At 53.3% G+C, this 21,758-nt stretch overlaps 1 protein-coding gene across 4 annotated transcripts in view; it reads left to right on the forward strand.

Moving 5' to 3' along the window:
- Window positions 1-21,758, forward strand: part of LOC125720619 (rho GTPase-activating protein 7-like) — a 40,270-nt gene that overhangs the window by 12,586 nt on the left and 5,926 nt on the right. For 2 of the 4 annotated variants that reach the window (XM_048996264.1, XM_048996265.1), the window contains 4 exons: window positions 689-722; window positions 20,752-20,823; window positions 21,093-21,174; window positions 21,419-21,482. In XM_048996264.1, coding sequence (XP_048852221.1) covers window positions 689-722; window positions 20,752-20,823; window positions 21,093-21,174; window positions 21,419-21,482 — 252 coding nt within the window. Of the gene's footprint in view, window positions 1-688; window positions 723-17,279; window positions 17,584-18,410; window positions 18,644-20,751; window positions 20,824-21,092; window positions 21,175-21,418; window positions 21,483-21,758 lie in introns of those variants that run through there. The other 2 variants (XM_048996266.1, XM_048996267.1) reach the window with 2 other exon arrangements.

Genomic DNA, 21,758 nt, shown 5'->3' on the forward strand with positions numbered 1-21,758 from the left:
CCGCAGAGGAGCACACCTCCCCGCAGAGGAGCACACCTTCCTGCTGAGCCCGGCTGCCTGAACATGCATGTGGACCCCACCTCTGCACACAGCATACTTAGCTTTGACGTGGAAAGTACATATTTATCATGAGGTGCGAGGCATGTTTTGCCCTCTGCAAGGAATTTCAAACTTGAGACGTTTCCACACTAGAAAGGAATGTTCTAGAAAGTGTTCTGTCCCAGGTGGAGCATGCCGTCCAAAAGGGGACTTGTCTCCCACACAGGCCGCCCTACGCCTGCATCCTGCCGAGCATTTTTTTGGGGGGGGGGGGGGGGGGGGGGAGGTTATGGGTGGATGCTGTTTCCAGAAGGATGCTCGCATGCCGCCCCCGCCCACAGTCTTGCATTCCTCGACAGGGTGATGCTCTTACGCTCCTCTCCCTTTGAGTTCCTGTGTGAACGGGGCTCTGATCTGGGGAGGCTCTGATCTGCATGGAGCGGCGACCAGGAAGACCAGGGTCTGTGCTGTGCTGAGAACTTCTGAAAGTACAGTCATGCTGCTTTTAAGATATCAAAGTCAGCAGCATATTAGATCTACAGTGAGTGTGTTAGTGGACTGTGTTATTTGGGGGGGGGGGGGATGCTCGCTTGATTCATAGGAGGATCAGCACACTCTGTGACCTGTCACTCTGTTCCCTGTCTTTCAGGTGTCACGAGCCCCAGTGAGGAAGGGCAGAGCAGGTAAGCATGGGTGCCACCTGAAGATGACTGTGACCTGGCTTATCAGATGACCTGCACATACTGGAGTGCCTGCATGTCAGTGTGTCAGATTGTGAAGACTGCGCAGTGTGTTTGTGTGATTGTGTCAGACTGCACTGACTGCGTAGTCTGTATGCGTGAAACACACCTAGTGTGATGATTGCGCAGTGTGTTTGCGTGACAGCGTTTCAGAATGCACTGACTGCGCAGTGCGTCTGCACAGTGTGTTGGGTATGTTCTCAGTCTGCAGTGACTCTATCTGAAGGTTTGAAGGTGTCTGTAAAATCTTGTTCCCGGCTGCCTGTCTCATTGACCCTTACAACCTCTGCAATACAGTTTGTAATCACATTTGCTTGAGCTGCTTGGGGGGGGGGGGGGGGGGGCAGGACACCGCTGTGATGCAGACGAGAGTGAGGCAGAGGGCCAGCTGGCTAACAAGAGGCCAGTTGCCCCTGGGGGTGTCATTAGACTGACATGGGGGTGCGTGCCCGCATTCATGCCTGTAGCGACATCCATCTATTTATGGGGGTCACTATCAGTGTGGCCACGGTGACGTGTTTCCCTCCTGTCTCCATGGAAACGCCCTGAACTGCAGCACAGCGATCCTGGCTTGTCCCTATCCATGGCTCATTTTCGCCAGTTCTGCACACATTCTGCTTTGTTCACCTGCTGGCTGACACCTAACAGCAGGGCTTTTTAAATAGTACTGCGTGAGTATATAAGCAACAGTCAGGAGTTGTGGCTTTAGAGAGCCCACCGCGGGCTGAGTAGGGCTCCCCCTGACTGCCCCCCCCCCACGGGGCCGGCAGGACAGAGAATCCGTAGGCCTCCCACCTACTCCGCTTATGTGGACCATTTGCATTCTGTTTATTTGAGATTTTTTACTCTGCCCTCCCAACACTCATCCTCTTTCTAAGGAAGACCGACAGTCTCCCAAGGTGCAGTGACTCGCAGAGTGACTCACACGGTGCCTCATGTATTGTGTTTTGCAGTGATTCGTGTGGTGCCTCACACAGTGCCTCATCCAGTGCCTTGTGCAGTTGCAGTGCCTCACACAGTGCGTTGCAGTGGCTGCATTTTCTCTGAATGAGAGGGACACTCAGATATTTTTACCTCTGGCTGGCTGAGACTTTTTGCCCCTGCTGGTTGACTCGCGCCGCTGGGTCACGAGGGGGACATGCCCCCTCAGAGAAATGTAGCCTCTTCAGGTGGCCTGGCATGACCTTGCACTCTGAGAGGATGGGAGGGCTTGCAGTGCAGTCTGATGCAGGACCCACAGTAAACAGACTATAAAAAGCTGTTGCACGTGTGTGCAGAGCCTTGGACTCACATTGTGTGTATGTACCTTGACCAAGGGACAAATTATACACACAGGCAGAACAGGAAAGAGCACTTTCTACCTTCTGAACAACACCTATGCACTGCCCCTGTTTCATAATCAAGCTTTGTAAAACCAACTTTGACCGATTTGAGATCTGTGCTTATGACCATCCTATGGTCAGGAGCAGCTGAGCACTGGCTTGGCGGCCTCCGTCCTCTGGGGGAGAAGGGGGTGTGGTCTTCCTACTGGAGGGGCAGTGCACAGATCCGGGTGCATGTCAGGGGGAGGGGTTGCCTGTTTAACAATGGGGAAACATTTGTTTACCTCAGCATCATAGAGACAGCACTCCTAGGTCACGTGTCAGACGGAGAGGATGGACTCACATCTGAGGAATCTCTTAATGGATCCCTGGGAACTGGAGCACTGGAGAGCAAACAGGTGCTGGGCCTCTCTCCCACCACCCCATCGCACTGAGATTTCCCAGCATCCTCTCTGATACCATGCCCACTATTGGCCTCGTCAGGAATGGAAAGGAATGAGCAGCATCAGTATGGTTTAGATGAATTAGCATCTGTGTCTGCTGGGTCTGTCCGCACTCTGGGGTGGCAGTGCCCAGTGTTTCAGAGCTTGTCCTGTACTGTGAATAGCTTCCCATTTCGTGGAAAGGTACGTCAGAGCTCCTCTGCATGTGGAAATGTGGGGGCGTCGGATGCCACGGCGACTCCCACCAGGTAATGGGGAGTGCCGCTTCAGGACATTCTCACAACTATCCGCCGCTTCATCCCTCCCCTCGATTCCTGTGATGCTGCATCACTTACAGTGTGGGGGTGGACAGACTCCTCACCGCGAATATAATACCACAGTTAAAAATTACTAGCAAAAGTAATGAAGCTGATCATACTGTGTCATAACATAGTAGGGATCAGTATCCTCAGTAGCCGGATCTTAGTACTCAGTCCTAGTATTCCTCAGCTGGGATCAGTGTCCTCAGTACTCAGTCCCAATATTTTACAGCTGGGATCAGTGTCCTCAGTACTCAGTCCTAGTATTCCACAGCTGGGATCAGTGTCCTCAGTACTCAGTCCTAGTATTCCACAGCTGGGATCAGTGTCCTCAGTACTCATGGGGCAGTATTTTATAGCTGGGATCAGTGTCCTCAGTACTCAGTCCCAGTATTTTACAGCTGGGATCAGTGTCCTCAGTACTCAGTCCTAGTATTCCTCAGCTGGGATCAGTGTCCTCAGTACTCAGTCCCAGTATTTTACAGCTGGGATCAGTGTCCTCAGTACTGAATCCTAGTATTCCACAGCTGGGATCAGTGTCCTCAGTACTCAGTCCCAGTATTTTATAGCTGGGATCAGTGTCCTCAGTACTCAGTCCCAGCATTTTACAGCTGGGATCAGTGTCCTCAGTACTCATGGGGCAGTGTGTGGCTCAGTGGGCTAAGCCTCTGTGCCTGTGATCGGAAGGTTGCTGGTTTGGGCAGGATGCTTTATGGGTGCTGGGGGCACATGGACGATGTTTTTCCTCTCCTACACTGGTATCGCTATGGATGGAATGCTCCGCATACCCAAACAAAATGAAGTCTGGTGACTGAAGTGTTTGTCCCTAACCAGGCTGGCCAGCTGCATTTCGGAGTGGGGGCGGTCAGCCCAGGGGACCACCCTCTTGTGCTGTATTTCCTGGACCGCAGCAGTAATGTGGGATGAATGGAGGATTAACTTTCCCCCATCATTAGTTCTCCACAGCCTGTTGCCACTATGCATGACGAGCTGTGTGTTTACGCGCCACCCCCCCCATGAAAAGGGGCGGCGGGGAGATGAACTCCCCTCACCCTCCGAAAAGCACACTCAGAGACCCCCAACTGGACAGAGCTTCCTAATCGGCCATTTAGTCCCAGAACTGCACAGTGAGCATCTCATCGCAGTAAAAGGAAAATACCTGGAGCCTGAGGGACGCGGCGGTCTTATGCTGCATGCTGAAATGCAATGTATGGACCCTGTATTCGCAGGAGAGTGCTTAGCCTTGAAGAGCAAAGAATAGCTGCATAGATAAGCAGTTCAGATAAGCTGTATAAACATGAGCGATTTGAGCTCACTCACAGCCTCACAGCAAGATAATGAGCTGCTGGCCTGGGCTAGTGTCTACATGGGGCTTTGCAGGGCATCCTGAGTGCCGGTCCGTGTGAAAATGGGTTAGGGTTAGGGTTAGCGCCGGGCCTTCTGCACATCCGGAGCACATGCCTGTTTTAAAATGGAGTTAACGCTAGGCTTTCTGGGGTGTCCAAAGTGCCTGCCTGGTTTAAAATGGAATAGGGTTAACGTGGCGACCAGAATGCCTGCCTGTTTTTAAAATAATATGCATACTTGACTGCACTTGCGTTGTCATGTACCTGTTTTACGTTGTCCTCCATTGCCAAAGACCAGTTCCAATACTAAGATCACAAGATCAGAGGTCGGTAAAAATCTCCATATGTTGGTCTTGCTCCGCCCCAAATATCAAGGATACTGGGTGCATCCTCACCAAACGAGACCAATCCTGTGATTCATTGTGTGCTGTTGTGATGGTGGAGGAAGAAAGAGCAAACCATAACTGTACTACCTGAATTACTGAATTATCTTCATGGGAGTAACGTTTCCGTCATTCCTATGAGATAGTTTTTCACTTTTTTGGCTTGTGAGACTCTAGAACTGGAGTGGTTACGACCTGCGTATAGCATTAGTAAAGAGCTGAAATAAATACGAATATTTTAAGTGTAAACTTTATTTGTGGAAAAAGCACAAGTAGTCATACCAGGAATAATTAGTCATTTAGACTGGACATTTCGATTATGTATCATTTATTAAATACTACGATAAAAATTATGGCCGGGGTAATTAACTGGGCGTCCAACATAGTGGAACAGCAAGTACGCATCTGTCTCAATTCACTGCATTTTCTGTCCTCATGATCTTGTGAGATTGTTCTTGGAAGGCAAGTTCACAAAACTGGTTTTGCCAAGACCACAAATATGATCTTTGCGTTCTTGGTACTGAGATTCACCCTACGGCACCTTGCTGGACATGCGGAGCACCTGCCTGTTTTAAAATGGGTTAGGGTTAGTGTGGGGCCTTCGGAGACGTCCGCATAGCATGCCTGTTTTAAAATGGGTTAGGGTTAGTGTGGGGCCTTCGGAGACGTCCGCATAGCATGCCTGTTTTAAAATGGGTTAGGGTTAGTGTGGGGCCTTCGGAGACGTCCGCATAGCATGCCTGTTTTAAAATGGGTTAGGGTTAGTGTGGGGCCTTCGGAGACGTCCGCATAGCATGCCTGCTTTAAAATGGGTTAGGGTTAGTGTGGGGCCTTCGGGGACGTCTGGATTGAGGTGCCCTTACTTGAACAGCTCATGTCCTCCTCCGGGGTGTATAGGTCCTGCAGTATTGTGATGGGTTGTTGGAGGGGACCTGCAGTGCAAAGAGGTCTCCTGCGTAACCCCCCCCCCCCCCCCCCCACAGCATTATACGCATCACTGAAGGTCCCTGTAAGCAGGGAGCCGCAGAGCCTGTGACATTCAGACACAGAGATCAGTCAGATTGCTGGTCCCCTCAGGCCCCCAGCCTGTGCTTAACTGCAGTGCCTTTAAGACGGACATGTGGACTGACCCCCCCCCCCCCCCCCCACCAGGGGGGGTTTAAGGTTGAGACACAGATAATTTCACAGGGGTCATTACGCGGTTGGAGTGCGCGGCTCGGACACGGTCCCCTCACACAGGAAACAAGCAAATTAGATGCTGGATCTGCATTTGGACAGGAAGTGGGCGGGGAGGGCTGACCGATAGGCTGAGCCTAGTGGAATGTGGGGGTGGGTCCTCAGGCCAAAGTTTAGCAGCAGGAGGGGGAGAGCCGCTGTTATCCCGGGACCTCAGGAGCGTCTGCTATGCATGTGGGTGCCGCCCGGAGACGGTCGAGCCGGCAGCGACTTCCTGCGGCCCCCCACCCACCTACATGTGGAGTCCCCCAGCTTCCCGATACTCCAGCATCTGGATACTCGTTGCATTATAGTTGAGCCCAGAGCAGCCGAAAGCGAGACACCCTGCGCTGTGGGAAAAACACGTGCGATCGAGAGGGGTTACACCTTTTCCCCTCAACTGGAAACTCTTTAAATAATTTCTCAAATGTATGAAACATATTCAGACAAGGATATACTCACCAGATATGTGTTTCCTGTCAAGGCATTTTACCTCTGTGGACCTGTGGGTGGCGATCTGCTGCCCATAATTTATGGATCATAGGTTTCACTGCCATAATCATCATCAACTCGCACACGGAACTGCACCGGCCCTTTAAGAGTGACATGAGCAAGCTTCAGCAAAGGTGGCCCACACCCCCCAGGGGAGAGAGACTCTCTCTCTCCCCAGGCGCCTGCAAAGCCTATGCTCAACAGTGATTAATGTTTTAAATACAATTGCAGAAGATCTGATGGCCAATTCTCTGCTTCTTCTTTCATAAAATCTTTAGAGTGTTTAAAGTAGCACCAGGACTGGGGCACACTAGGTGCTTTGACACCTGCAAAACTTTTTTCTGGAACCGTAACATTTTTCCGGAACCAGGACTTGTGTCATGTTCACATCGCAGGAACTCGGTCCGATGTTAGTTCTTTAGTTCTTTTTTAATGCCTACTCACTCCAGACAAGGTGTTTTTTGTTCAAACATGAACTACTGCTGCTTGCAGTGATAGGGTAGATGTTTGCAGTGATAGGGTAGGCACTTGCAGTGATAGGGAAGACGTTTGCAGTGATAGGGTAGATGTTTGCATTGATAGGGCAGACGTTTGCAGTGATAGGGTAGACGTTTGCAGTGATATGGTAGAGGTTTGCATTGATAGGGCAGACGTTTGCAGTGATAGGGTAGGCACTTGCAGTGATAGGGTAGACGCTTGCAGTGATAGGGTAGATGTTTCAATTGATAGGGCAGACATTTGCAGTGATAGGGTAGACATTTGCAGTGATATGGTAGAGGTTTGCATTGATAGGGCAGACGTTTGCAGTGATAGGGTAGGCGCTTGCAGTGATAGGGTAGATGCTTGCAGTGATAGGGTAGACGCTTGCAGTGGTAGCTTGCTGATTGGTTGACCTCAAGCACCAGCACTAACTTGGAAGTTACACGGAAGTGCAGAAAATGAGAGGATGTGGAGCAAAAATTGAGCAGATGGAATTATTTCTATACCCCTATTACATTAAACACTTTTGTCCGATATCGTCGGTGTCTGTGGTGAAACTTGCCAGCGCATATTAGCGGGACAATGTTACATAGTTTTTTATCTTGTGGAAAATGAAAGATTGACTACTGGGCAGATTTAATAAGAATCATGAACGTCAATGGGTGATATAAGTAAGATATGAAATAAAAGGCTGTATCTCATTTTGATTGCAACTGACCTCCCCAATAACTAACAAATAACTAACAAAACAGCTTATTTATTCTCCATTGTTTTGGGGTGGCGGTGTAGTTTCGTATGTTTAGCATCAAGGTCCCAGTTCCTGTTGTGCGGTTTGAAAGCAACACACAGAAGTAGCCAGGAGTCCTCAGTTGAGGTGAGCCAGGAACTTGTTCTAGAACTTTGGTGTGAAAGCTTCTACTGATCCCTGAGAGTCCCAGGCCAGGAGACACTGAACCCTGGGAGGAGCGGGCAGGGAGACTATGAACCCCGAAGGTACCAGGCCGGGAGACACTGAACCCCGAAGGTACCAGGCCGGGAGACTATGAACCTCAAAGGTACCAGGCCGGGAGACTATGAACCCCGAAAGTACCAGGGCGGGAGACACTGAACCCCGAAGGTACCAGGCCGGGAGACACTGAACCCCGAAGGTACCAGGCCGGGAGACACTGAACCCCGAAAGTACCAGGCCGGGAGACTATGAACCCCGAAGGTACCAGGCCGGGAGACACTGAACCCCGAAGGTACCAGGCCGGGAGACTATGAACCTCAAAGGTACCAGGCCGGGAGACTATGAACCCCGAAAGTACCAGGGCGGGAGACACTGAACCCCGAAGGTACCAGGCCGGGAGACACTGAACCCCGAAGGTACCAGGCCGGGAGACACTGAACCCCGAAGGTACCAGGCCGGGAGACTATGAACCTCAAAGGTACCAGGCCGGGAGACTATGAACCCCGAAAGTACCAGGGCGGGAGACACTGAACCCCGAAGGTACCAGGCCGGGAGACTATGAACCCCGAAGGTACCAGGCCGGGAGACTATGAACCCCGAAGGTACCAGGCCGGGAGACACTGAACCCCGAAGGTACCAGGCCGGGAGACTATGAACCTCAAAGGTACCAGGCCAGGAGACACTGAACCCCGAAGGTACCAGGCCGGGAGACTATGAACCCCGAAGGTACCAGGCCGGGAGACACTGAACCCCGAAGGTACCAGGCCGGGAGACTATGAACCCCGAAGGTACCAGGCCGGGAGACTATGAACCCCGAAGGTACCAGGCCGGGAAACACTGAACCCCATGTGGCCTTGTGTGAATTAGGCTGGCATCTCCTCAAAGATGCATGTGCTCCCTGTGAGCACAGGGCCGCTCTCCCCATCTGTCACGTTCTGTAAATCGCTTTCCTTCATTTTCTTTCTCTTCCCCACTTTTCACATTTCCTCACATTTCAGCTGCTCAGCAATTGCTTCGGCAAACACATCTCTATGGCAACGCCACAGGCCCTTCGCCATGGTCTCCCCGCCACCCCAGGGGTCCTGTGGGCGGCTGGAAATCGGGGGCCTCCTTCAGGGTCGGCTTACTGCGGTTCATGTAAATGATCTGCAAAGATCACACGTGCTGATATGCCAGTACACATATGCAGAAGAAGCAGGCGTCTGCTGCAACCCCACCAAGCATGCATTTCTGCCTCTACCTCCATGGGCGGTGCACAAAAGCAGGAGTCCTTGCACTGGGGTCCAGTGCTTTAACTTCTATGCCCCCTGTTTCTCAAGAGGGGGATACAGTGGAAAGGCGTGGAGCCCATCTTAATTTGGAGGAAGGTATAATATTTTTAAACCACTGAAGCTATAAAGGATACAGATTGGAGCAGTGTGTGGTCTACAAAAAATAACACAAATAAACGTGAACAGTTTATCGCTAAACTGAGACCGTGACCAGGCATGAGCAGATCGAGCAATTAACTGCTAATTGGATCAATTAAGCCGGGGGCTGGGGGCACTGGGAAGAAAAGCAGCACTGCTGGAAGGGAGCCCCCCCCCCCCCCCCCGCTCTCAGGGAAGTTGAGGGGTGATGAAAAGGTGATTCTCAAACGTGCCGCTGACCCCGTCCTGGCTGCTCGGCCATCGCTCTCTCAGGATGCAGGCTGCAAAAACAAAGGGAGCCACTGCAACTTCTGATGTTTGATCACTCTGGGCTGTCATGGGTTCGAGGGAGGCTCTCATGCCACCAGCCACGAGCTGTAAGCCCGGTGAGGAACCTCCCCATCCCCCCGCATGTCAGGGGATGCGAGGAGGCCACAGGGCAGCACAGCCTCATAATGATCGCTTTGTCCTGCCGCTTGGCATGCTGTCACTGGGTCACAGCCATGGGGTGCAGAGTCACAGGCAGGGGGCGCCGTGAGTCCCGTGCTTACAATGGCTCAAACCCAGTCTTTGTCTGATGGTGCCGGTGACACGTGGTTCTGGTACCGTTGCACAACGACGCGGTTTGTTCACCGACGGGATAAACAAGAGGGGCATGCTGGCCGAAACACAAAGGCCCAACTGTGCATCTGACACAAGGGCCACATACAGTGTGCCCCCAGCACCAGCCTGGACCCCCTGCCCAAAACCAGCCTGGACCCCCTGCCCAGCACCAGCCTGGACCCCCTGCCCAAAACCAGCCCAGACAGGCACCAGCCCAGACTCCCTGCCCAGCACCAGCACGGACCTCTTGCCCAAAACCGACTCAGATCCCATGCTTCGCGTCTGCCTGAATTGGCATCACCATGGACCCCCAGCCCAGATCCCCAGCTCGCAACCAGGCCGGCCCCCTTACCCAAAATCAGACTGGACCAACACCAGGCTTGACCTGAGCCTCAGCCGAACCTCTCCCTCCACACACTAGCCCCCCTCCCCCCCCAGAGACACATGCACTGTCCCCTGATGCCCCCGCCTCCTCCCAAGGTCATTTGGCCGGGGTTTCTGCTCTTATCCTGAAGATCCCCGGATGTTCACCGCAAGGCCGCTACTGTCTGAACTCGAGACAGAAGTTACAGGGTCTCTCAGCTGTCCTGTTCCAGCACCCTGCCCCCTCCCATCTCCCCTGCCTCATGTCCCCATGTCACAACAAACCCAGCTGCACAGAGTCTGCCGACGGGGGTGGGCCACCATGAGCCGGACTAGGTCGGCTGGCAGGGGGCAATGCGGCACCTCCTCATAACCTGGAGCCATCAAGCTGGAGCGTGCCACGTCTCCAGGAAATGCTGCTGTCGCCACGTATACTGGTGAGATGCAGGAAAAGGCGTGAGAAGGTACAGGCCAGTGCTAATCATTCCTGCTGCCATGTACGTGGAACGCTGTGCATCGTTAAAGAGTAACTCATGGGAGGTAGCTATGAATATTATATTGCGGATTCTTCAGCAAACACAGATGCACACCCCCCCCCCACCAATGACTGCCCCGTCTGAGGGGATGGAAGCCGGTAGCTCTGCAAATCTGACCATGGGGGGGCAGTGAGCAGGCAGGTGCCCCCTTGCCCCTGACTGTCGTGTCAGGAAGTGTCAGCACTGACAGATCCCAGGCGTCCGCGCTGCACTTTGATGTGCAGCTTGAGTCTCGTCGAGAGATTTTGTTCCCGACCAAGAGCAGCCGCGTGCGTCTCTCCCCCTGCGAGGGCCACCTTCCAGTCATTCTCTCTCTGTCTCACTATTCCTGTTTGTCATACCCCCCCCCACAAATATGTGCCAGAAACCCTGGATTCTGTGCTCCTGGAGGATTTTGCACCTGTGAATTCCTCCACGTCTTTATTGAGCCCGTGCCAGTGACAGGGGTCACGCCTCTTTTTATTATCAATCTCTCATTCGCATGGGTGTGATTTTTGGATGCCTTATATAACCCCTAACTCTAATCCCGCAGATATAACCTGACCCCAACATTCCTGCTCTATCCAGCTCAAAAAAGTTCCAGTATTCATAAGCGTTATAATTATAACTCATAAACACAGGCGTGTCTAAAAGCTCACACTTCTGAGGCTGTTCCAGCTGCCAACGTGTAAATTCTGATGCAAAGACTATAGACGCTGCTGGGTTTGAAGACCTGTGAATTTCTCTTCATTCCTGGAGAAAATAAGCAATTCTTTACCTCAAACCAGGCTCCTTATCTCCGAGAACCGTCCTCCTCCGGCTTTGGCAGGCAAAGCCAGATCCCTGGAAAGCAGGGCTTTGGATGTGAGCTCTGAGGTTGCACAGAGAGCCGTGCCTTGCTGTCAGCTCTGGAACCATCCTCAGGGTGCCTGCCTCCGTCAGCGCCCCCCCCCACCATGGCACGCTTAAACATAAACAAATTCCTTTCCTATCCCGCTATTTGTCCCAGGAAACTGTAAAGCGTATGAAGGCCCCTGTTACTCCTTTGATGAGAAAAGTGGGGAATTTGCTGCCTTTCGCTGTGTGTTTGCTGTACTCTGAGAGAAGGTGCGGAGTGCGTGAGATTCACCACGTCGCCCTCAGGACCCTCCGCAAACAGCGGCCCCCGTCCCCGCCTCCTGTGCTCCCCATCACCTGATCTCTGATCCTGGGGCGACTCCCATTTCAAGAAATTTCCACCGAAGTTCTCTGCGCTCACACGTCATCTGTGGTTTTGAGCCACGCTGTAATCAAAGCCTGCAGGCCATTCATCTTTAGAGCAAAACCATTCTATGCCTATTTATAGCCGGTCAAATAGCAAGCGGTTTCTACCCATAATGCACTGCCAAGTAGGAATTTAAATTTGGGAAAGGCATGGCTGACTCGTTCACTGTAGATGGGGTCAGAGGGTGTATGAGGTTGGGGTTTAAGGTGCCAATCCACTCTGCCCTGACATTTCGGTTGAGGAGCGTGTTCCCAGTGACACCCGCACTGACTGGGCAACCAGAGGGGTCATGAGGGGGCCTGTGTAATACCAGGGTAGAAAACCTTTCAATCTCAGCCCCCCTGCCTGCTTGTGTGCAAAACATGACCTCTGACACACATCCCTGAACATCCCATGCAGAGCCGTTAGACATGGATGGCATGTTTGCGTCTCTGCCATTCCTGCTATGAGTCCATCTCCCGTGCAGATGCGGTGATGCTGCCATTTGCCCTGCTCACACCCTACCCCCGACAAGATGTACGGGAGATGTAACGGACTATGTACACATGCAGCATGAAGGTTCCACACACAAGCATTTGGCTGAAAACACCTGGAATACGAATGGTCAATGAAAGACCCTAATAACATCACTGTGGGGCTGACCACAGCACATTGACTGCCCCCAGGCCAAGGCCCCGCCTGTAAGGTCACAGCTGCAACAACAAACAACAACAACAAACAAATTTATTTTTGTATAGCGCATTATCACAACATCGTCTCAAAGCGCTTTACAGCATCCGCACCCAAAGCCCCCAGTGAGTAAGCCAAAGGCGACAGTGGCAAGGAAAAACTCCCAAGAAGGAAGAAACCTTGGGAGGGACCAGACTCAAAGGGGGAGCCCATCCTCCAGGGGCCGGCAGGGATAGTCAAATAAGAGTCAAGTCACATTGTCCCAATCATAAGATTTGGGAAATAACTGGAAAGCAGGGAAGATGACAAGCCAATGCCGAGTCTTCTTCCAATCGCCAGGCAACTAGAGGTAAGGCAGCGGGTCAGCCATGGAAGATGACACAGGCAGATGGGCGAGCTGGATGCAGGGACGTCACTGGTGGTGGCGACGTCACATGTAGTAGGCTATGCTGGACATCTTGATAGATTGAGGTCTCCAGGCTTCACCCCCCAGGAGGAGTAGGGGAAATAAAATGTACAATTAGTCAAAGTAGAGGAGGCTATCGGCAGTGCTAAAAGCTAGATGAGTGCAATATGAAGTCCAATGTACAAGCTCCGGCAGATATGGCTATGGCAGCATCTTTAGGAGGGAGAGGCAAGTGGGAATGCAGGCATGGGGAGTCCCTGAAATGTCAGCACTCCAGCTCCACAAGGGATTGCGAAGCTAGAGTGACAGCACTGACAGTCCAGTTAATCCAAAGCCAATGGCACCGATCCCCACCCAGCTCTACACCTCACACTACAGGTCTGACTGGGAGTGAAGAGTTAGCTAGGGCTAGAACTAGTGTCCCTATACGCTAAACTAAACAGGTGTGTTTTTAGTCTAGACTTGAATATGAGCTGCAGGCTCCACTGGCAACCCCAGGCCAAGGCCCCGCCGCTAAGGTCACAGCTGTAGGCCTCACTGGCAACCTCAAGCCAAGGCCCAGCCGGTTTCCTAAGGTCACAGCTGCAGGCTCCACTGGCAACCCCAGGCAAAGGCCCCACCGCTTTCCTAAGGTCACAGCTGCATGCCCCACTGGCAACCCCAGGCCAAGGCCCCGCCAGTAAGGTCACAGCTGTAGGCCTCACTGGCAACCTCAAGCCAAGGCCCAGCCGGTTTCCTAAGGTCACAGCTGCAGGCTCCACTGGCAACCCCAGGCAAAGGCCCCGCCGCTTTCCTAAGGTCACAGCTGCATGCCCCACTGGCAAACCCAGGCCAAGGCCCCACCGCTAAGGTCACAGCTGCACGCCCCACTGGCAACCCCAGGCAAAGGCCCCGCCGCTTTCCTAAGGTCACAGCTGCACACCCCACTGGTAACCCCAGGCCAAGGCCCCACCGGTTTCCTAAGGTCACAGCTGCACGCCCCACTGGCAACCCCAGGCAAAGGCCCCGCCGGTTTCCTAAGGTCACAGCTGCACGCCCCACTGGCAACCCCAGGCCAAGGCCCCACCGCTAAGGTCACAGCTGCACGCCCCACTGGCAACCCCAGGCAAAGGCCCCACCGGTTTCCTAAGGTCACAGCTGCACACCCCACTGGCAACCCCAGGCCAAGGCCCCACCGGTTTCCTAAGGTCACAGCTGCACGCTCCACTGGCAACCCCAGGCCAAGGCCCCACCGCTTTCCTAAGGTCACAGCTGCACGCCCCACTGGCAACCCCAGGTCAAGGCCCCACCGGTTTCCTAAGGTCACAGCTGTACGCCCCACTGGCAACCCCAGGCAAAGGCTCCGCCGCTTTCCTAAGGTCACAGCTGCACGCCCCACTGGCAACCCCAGGCAAAGGCCCCGCCGCTTTCCTAAGGTCACCACTACAGGACCCAGATTCCTCCTCCTCAGTGTGCTGGGGGTCAGTGAGCTACAGCTTGTCACCTGATCAGTGGCACCTACACACTGCTATTTTCACCGCTCCTATTGAGAGCAAGGAGAGCAGGTTATCTCCACACTGGGGAGTGGGATCCAGGGCCTCGTGGGGGACATGCACATCAGAGATGAGATTCTGCAGCTTTTCCTGTAGTAACATTTCCCAGAGTCTCCCAGCTGCAGCAGAGATACAATCTGGCATGACCTGCGAGACTGATTGGCTTGATGCAAGTGGGAAAAAGGTTGGAATGTTTTAAGGAACAGGCCCACGGGCTATCAATGCTTGTGGACCCTCCAATTGCTGATCAAAACTCTTGTGGACATGCCCACCCCCTCAAAATGGTCAGAGCACTAAACTGCCTGCTCAATGAGATTGAGGAGCCCTTAGTGGCACTTAATGGATTAAAAATCTCTGCTGTAATGGGTCGTGGCTCCCTGACCCCCCCAGCTCAGAACTCTGTCTACTGCACAGCTGACCTTATGCTGTGTTCCACTTCGACTCCAAAAGTCAGAAATTCCAAATTCATAGCTGGAAACTTCAACTGGAGCATCCCCTGAAGTCGGAATTCTCACTTAGAAAAATAGAGGTGTCTCTACATCTCTGACCTTAAGTTTTACTTCTCTTGTTATATCAGTTGTACACACAGTACTGTTCCCACTATCTGTGGACATGCTACTACAATGTTTGTATGCGCAAAATTCTGCATAATGCATCATTATGAACTGGTATTGCTAACAATGGCTAACAATGAACCAGGCTAGAACTGGGGCATGTTTCAGAAAGCAGGATATCTTGCTTAGCCGGATAATTTGTTAGATTTAAAGAACTCTGGGCTTAATGTAAGCAAACGAAGATAAAAGTAATTTAAACTGAGGTACCTTAAATCTGAGAAGTTGTCTAGTTAAGCAGGAAATCTTGCTTTTTGAAACGGGTCCCTGGTACTGCCAAATGGCTCTGCGACTTGCTGTGCTAGAACGCTGTTAATCTCGTGTGTGACGTCACTCCCAGCTCTGACTTCTGACCTCCGAGGTAGAAGGAACGCAGCAATATCAGGGCCCGATGATCACTGTATTACCCAGCAATACTCAGCACAGGATGCGGCCTAAAAGTCTTAATGATTTAACTGCAGTGACTAATCTAAATGTGGTTGCAGTGAAGGCCTGACTGCTCTGCTGGGGGGGGGGTAATGCGGGCTTGGAAGCCTCTTATCTCCCTGGCCTTTGTTTACTTGTTTGAGAGCAGATCTAATCATGAGGTCAGCAGACTCTCACCTGGCCATGGGTGGGGGAGGTCAACCCCGAAGCAGGGGTGGCGGTGATCAAACAGTATGGGATGGGGGGGGGGCACATGCGCGTGTCTTTCTGCCATCGGCTCAGACCTTTTTTATTGGCCTCGTCTTCCTTGCTGAAGGTGGTGATTGTGGTTCTTTGTCCCTGCCAGTCGGGGGTGGGAGCTCTGATAATGGGGGGTGCTGTCGTAAACACAGCCCTAATGGGAACTGAGGGGGGGGCTCCATGCATGAGGGGGACACGATCACAGCACTTGGGGATTCACACCAAAAATCTAAACAAAGTGTATTATGGAAGCACATTGTGAAGCACAAGTCTGGCAGAGTGACACTGCACACACACCCAGTACTGCGACCCGCAAACCAAGGACCCCCTTTGGGGGGCCTGAGTGAGGAGGACACTGAGAACCGTTGGCTGCAGACTGCGAGTCTGTTCTGAGGAAATTAAATGCCCGGGTCCACCTGTAGGGGGCGCCCCTTCTTCCCACTATACTTATTCATTCAGAGTCCTCTCACCTCACACAGTTCTTGTCTTTCGCATCACGTAAACTTGCTAAAGGTGATGGCGACACACAGCTGTCCACTGCGATACCAAATCGCTTCCACGGCGAGAGAGAGCGGAGGACGGGGGGGGGAACCTATCAGACATAAGTCCCGCAATTGCATTCAGGAATTTATGAAACGGACAGTGAGCGTGATCCAGTGCACCCATGCCACAAATCCAGTGGCCCAAACCACCCTCACGAGAGCAGAACGGTAAAATCTGCAGCAAGCAAAGCTGTGCGCATGATGTACCAGGCATCACGCGCTAAATATTGTAAATTAGAAGAAGAAATTTCCGAGAAGAAAAGTTTTGCCTGCACTGGAAATATGTTAATAAGCATGTGTCTCCGTCCTGCCCTGATAATTCTTGCTTTTTTTTTCGAAAATTGGTGTTTGATGTCGACTCAAACGGTTACACCCCCTCCGGGCCTCCATAAGGGTGGAGGTGACTCCTTACCCCCCGTCGTGCGTGTGCTACGTGTAGGAGAGCAAGGGGGAGGGAGGCGCGCATTCGGGACAGCATGTCCTCCCTGGCTTCTCCAATTAATGGACCCTAATGGTATGCTAACATCCCGCCAGCTTAATCGCTGCCCCCCGCCCCCCAAACTGGACACGGGCACCAGCGCGGCCGATCAGCCAGGCACTTTCGATTTTAAACAATTAGTGTGTTATCACGAATTAACATACATAAACCCATGTTTAAGACAACGATCAGCGCGCTGCACGGTATTTATTATCTAAATTCACTAACAGTAGACATAAACTACCTTTTAGAAGGTGCTTAAAATGTAAATTTTACGAAATGAATACATTTAAATAGAGTAATTTGAATTTAAACGGCCTATCGTCAGTTTCGATGCGTTGCGCATCTTTGTTTTTCTAAATTATGCCATTATGTCACAGTCTTACTGCATCAAGACACTTGTTACGAAGCCGAAGCATGGATAATGAAGCGCCCTATCGGGGGCGGGGTTCTGTGAGATGGGGCGGGGTTTGGGGGCGTGGCCGAGCCATGGGGGCGGGCTCCGTGCTGCGATCTACGCCTGAACTTTCCAGCCTAGGGTTTCATTCACATTCCGCTTGTGAGCTGCCGGGCAAGTAGCGCAGTGTACTTGTCGGTTCAATACGCGGCGAGAAACACGAAAGCCATGGATCTACTGCGGGGGACGGAGGGAGCCTAGCCTGGCCGGGCGTTATGTGACGCGGATCGCGACAGCCGTCCCCTGGAAGCCGAATGCATGGAGGACTGGGCTTTAACCCAGGATTGAGTCTGAGCGGACCGCGGTGTCTGCCGCTGGAGAAGAAGCTTCGTGTCTCAAACCCAGATATGATCTTAACCCGTAAGTCTTGCGTGTGTGATACTATTCAGATGTGTGGTTTGGGTTTGGGCCACTTTCTGGCATGCATGCCGCGAAGTTTCCCACTTCGACTTTTTCGTCGCGTTTGACAGCACTCAGCATGTCATCCTAAATGTGCATGTGAGGCACACCGCCCAGGGTCGCCAGATAAGTGGGGCGACAGTCGCCGGCTGATGCCGCGCGGGCTGCGTGAGCCCCGACCCCCTCGCTGGGACCCCCACTTGGCTTCGATGGACGTTTTGTGGGTCCCGCCTGGTTATCCGGGACCCGCTAATCGGACAGAGTCTGGTATGCAGACGGATAGGGTTCTGAGGCTCGTGGCGCTTTATTCCCATATTCATATCGGGCGGCATCGCCGAGGTCGGGTTATTAATGGGTCGGGTGCCGCTTCTCGCCAGTGCTGCGCAGCTTTTGGTGCCGAGGAATGGCTGTTGAGCTCAGCGCTGCACACCTGAGCTGCCTTTGATCTCCCGCTGGGGGAAGGGGGGCTCCGCCTTTGAGGATGTCTGAAACAATGCTGCTTTATAACATAAAGGGATTGAGGAAGGGAGCTACCAGCCAAATGGCCACAGATGACCTTAGTGGTTTGTAGGGGGGTGCGACTGTTGGACAAGTGTACCCCTATGCAGTTACCGGGTATGTTTGAGTGGGTGGTGATGCCGTCCCAGAACGGAGGGTGTAAGCAGCTGTGTGTCTTTGCTCAGCTCTCTCTCCCACCGCCCCCCCCCCCCCATCCCCAGCCCACTGTCAATACTGTGGTGTTTTGTACATGGAGTAGGATTATGCTGCTGTAATCTGATCCTGGATCAGTGCCTGGGAGTGTAACCCAATCCGCTATGCAGATGGAAGCACTCTGCCTGGTTTCCAGGGTACCAGTTTGCCCAGCGAGCCCATCTGGCTGGGGCCGTGCTGGGGGAGGCGGGGATCTGGGATCTCTCACATGAGGAGCGTCTGATCGCCAGCCGCCAGCAGATGGGAGTCACAGGATCCACTGAGAGCCACATGACATACCTCACTTGGTGGCAGGAGATGCCCCCTCCAGGTACGACATGTGGTGAGGCGGATGTCAGAGGAGTACAGAGTAGATCCAGAGAGTGTGAGTGTGAAAGCAGCCGCCGGCCCGTTACCCGAGACAGGCTGATTATCCTGGGAGCGGGTGCCCGGTTAACCTGGCAGAGCGAGGCTGGTTATCCTGGGAGCGGGTGCCCGGTTAACCTGGCAGAGCGAGGCTGGTTATCCTGGGAGCGGGTGCCCGGTTAACCTGGCAGAGCGAGGCTGGTTATCCTGGGAGCGGGTGCCCGGTTAACCCGGCACAGCGAGGCTGGTTATCCTGGCACAGCGAGGCTGGTTATCCTGGCACAGCGAGGCTGGTTATCCTGGCACAGCGAGGCTGGTTATCCTGGGAGCGGGTGCCCGGTTAACCCGGCACAGCGAGGCTGGTTATCCTGGGAGCGGGTGCCCGGTTAACCCGGCAGAGTGAGGCTGGTTATCCTGGGAGCGGGTGCCCGGTTAACCTGGCAGAGCGAGGCTGGCTATCCTGGGAGCCCGTGCCCAGTTTCCCTGCCCTGTGATGTATTTGCAGAGCAGCTGAGATGTGAGGTGATCATAATCAGCAGTGCACAGTGCTCCTCACTGCGGCATTTAGCTCTACTCAGGCCCCTGTCCAGCTGCTGTGAGAACTTCCTGCGGCAGGAAGAGGAAGAGGCGGACGGGACAGGACCAGACTGGGGGCAGGATGTGGGTAATTTTAGACACTGCTGTGAGCTCAAAGCCCAGCCTTGGGGGGGCTGAGCTCTGGCCCGATTCGGCAGCAGCCCACCTGGGTTCCCCTAATTCACATGCATTGTCAGGTTGTAATTAGGCCTGTAGTCACTCTCGCTCTTTCTCTCCTTTTCTTTCTGCCTTTCTCCTCTCTCTCTCCTCCTTTCTCCAAGGGAGCCTGTATCTCCATGTGAATGGGGCACTTTCCCTGAGTTCATTAACATGTGGGGCATCACTGATGATTCGTAAATGATCATGAAGAGAGCATAGGTGTGTGTGTGTGTGTGTGTCGGGGTGTCTTTTTGTGTCTATGTGTGTCGGTTATGTATATATTGCACATTAGGGAAGAAATGTCCCCATTATGTGATTAAAAACCTATTGTTCTGACCTTGTAGGGACTGACCACAAAGATTGTGACTGCAATCAAAAAACTAGAAATGTCAAAAGTCTTGTATTTTGTTTGGTTACTTATGGTTAAGGTTAGGGCTGGGTGGGGGTTAAGGTCGTCATTACTGGGATTAGGGTTATGTCCATAGGAATGAATGGGTGCATGCGAGCGCGTGTCTGTCTGTCTGTGTCTTTCATTATCACGTGTCTCCTTCTGGGGGGGGGGGGGTGATGGCGACACACAATGTTGCGTACTTCCTGCTCAGGCCACAGTGGAGGGTGGGGGTCAGGCCGCAGTAGAGGGTGGGGGTCAGGCCATCCGCACCAGGCGAGCCAGAGTGTCTGCACACTCGTACGTGCGAGACGGGACCCAACATCCTGGATCCAGGGAGGCAGAGCGAGCGACACACCACCCTGATAATCAACAGGGCACTGAAGGGACACAATGAGGGGCAAGGCTCTTAATCTGTGTTCCGTGCTACGCACCCTGTGTGTGTACGTCTGTGTGCCCTGTGCACATGTGTGCGTGCCCTTTCCTAAATGTGCCCCTGGTGCAGAGACAGCTGGCTGTGGGACCATAAGGTGACTAACTGCAGCTGGGGGGGGGGGCCTGGACGCTCGCAACAGTAGCAGTAAAACCCCCAGCTGTGCATGTTTACCCCATGGCTTTTACACCGACCATAACAGGAAGCTTTCGTCTGTTTTGAGTTGGGGGGCTTTTGGTCCCTTTTATTATATCCCCATTCGGACTGACATCTTCTTCTTCTGGAAGCTGTGACCTTGCACGGTATCCCTGGCCGTTTAGACCTGACTGGCCCGGTCCACTGGAGAGTTACAGGCCAGGGTGGGGGTGCCACTGGGTCCTCTGCCTTGTCCAGATGCAGTCCAGCTGCCTGGTTGTCCCCGTTAGGTGTTCGGCTCGCTCTTAAGAGGACGCGTCTCACTTCCGGCACTTCCTGCCTGGCAGGCGCCTGACTTCCTGCTTCTTGCTCCTCCCCGCAGAGGCCGAGGCCAAGGAGGCGTGTGCCTGGCTGAGGGCAGCAGGCTTCCCACAATACGCCCAGCTCTACGAAGGTGAGAGGCACAGACACGCACACTCACAGGCTCACAGACAGGGGGCGTGACTGAATCTAGTCTCCTCCTCACCTTGACCAGCTGTAATTACAGTAGGGTTCCTGCAGGGTTCCACTTGGTTCCAGAGAAGTTATGCATGTTTGCCGGCTTGAGATTTTCTTCCTCCGCAATTTCATCACAGGCAGGGTGCTACACCCCCTGCAGGGCTGTCCTGCATTCCCTCAGGGGATCAGGACTGTCAGATGACTTTGTGTGTGTCCCCCCCACAGATGGCCAGTTCCCCATCAACACCACCTCCGTCACCTGCGATCACGACTTCCTGGACCGGGACGCCATCGAAGCCCTGTGCAGGTGAGGTCCTCATAGCGCTGGGTCGGGAGGGGGAGTCACAGCTGGCTGACGGTGCAGATTGACCCCAGGTGACAGTCAGCATCTGGGATGCATTAGTGCTGGAATGAGATGACTGGGGGAGGGGGAATGAGACATCGTTTGACGGGGGCAACCCCGGCTTTCAAGGTGGCTTCCTGTCCAGAGGAAAAGCCCTGATGGCACTTTAACTGCCCCTCTGTGTCTCTGTCTCTTTGTTGAATCGCAGGCGCCTGAACACCCTGAACAAGTGCACTGTGCTGAGGCTGGGGATTCCCCCTCAGAGGAAGCAAGTAAGTGATCCTCTCCATCTGCCCCATCCACCCCTGCTGTCATTCCCACATCTTCTATCCTCCTATCTCCTGCTGTCCTCCTGCCTCTCCTTGTCTCCTCCTGTCTTCTCCACCCACTCGGCTTTCACTTAATTTCGGTGTGCTGCGATTAGCATCATGCTGGGTTGACCTGCGATTTCTCTGTGCCTGGAGTGTCTGCGAGCAGCAGACCAGACAGCCGGGCCACGGTGGGGCCTTTCCCCCGGCTGCTTACGCAGGTTTATGTCACCACGGTGA

The sequence above is a fragment of the Brienomyrus brachyistius genome, chromosome 25, assembly GCF_023856365.1.
Source record: "Brienomyrus brachyistius isolate T26 chromosome 25, BBRACH_0.4, whole genome shotgun sequence".
NCBI classification, from domain to species: domain Eukaryota; kingdom Metazoa; phylum Chordata; class Actinopteri; order Osteoglossiformes; family Mormyridae; genus Brienomyrus; species Brienomyrus brachyistius.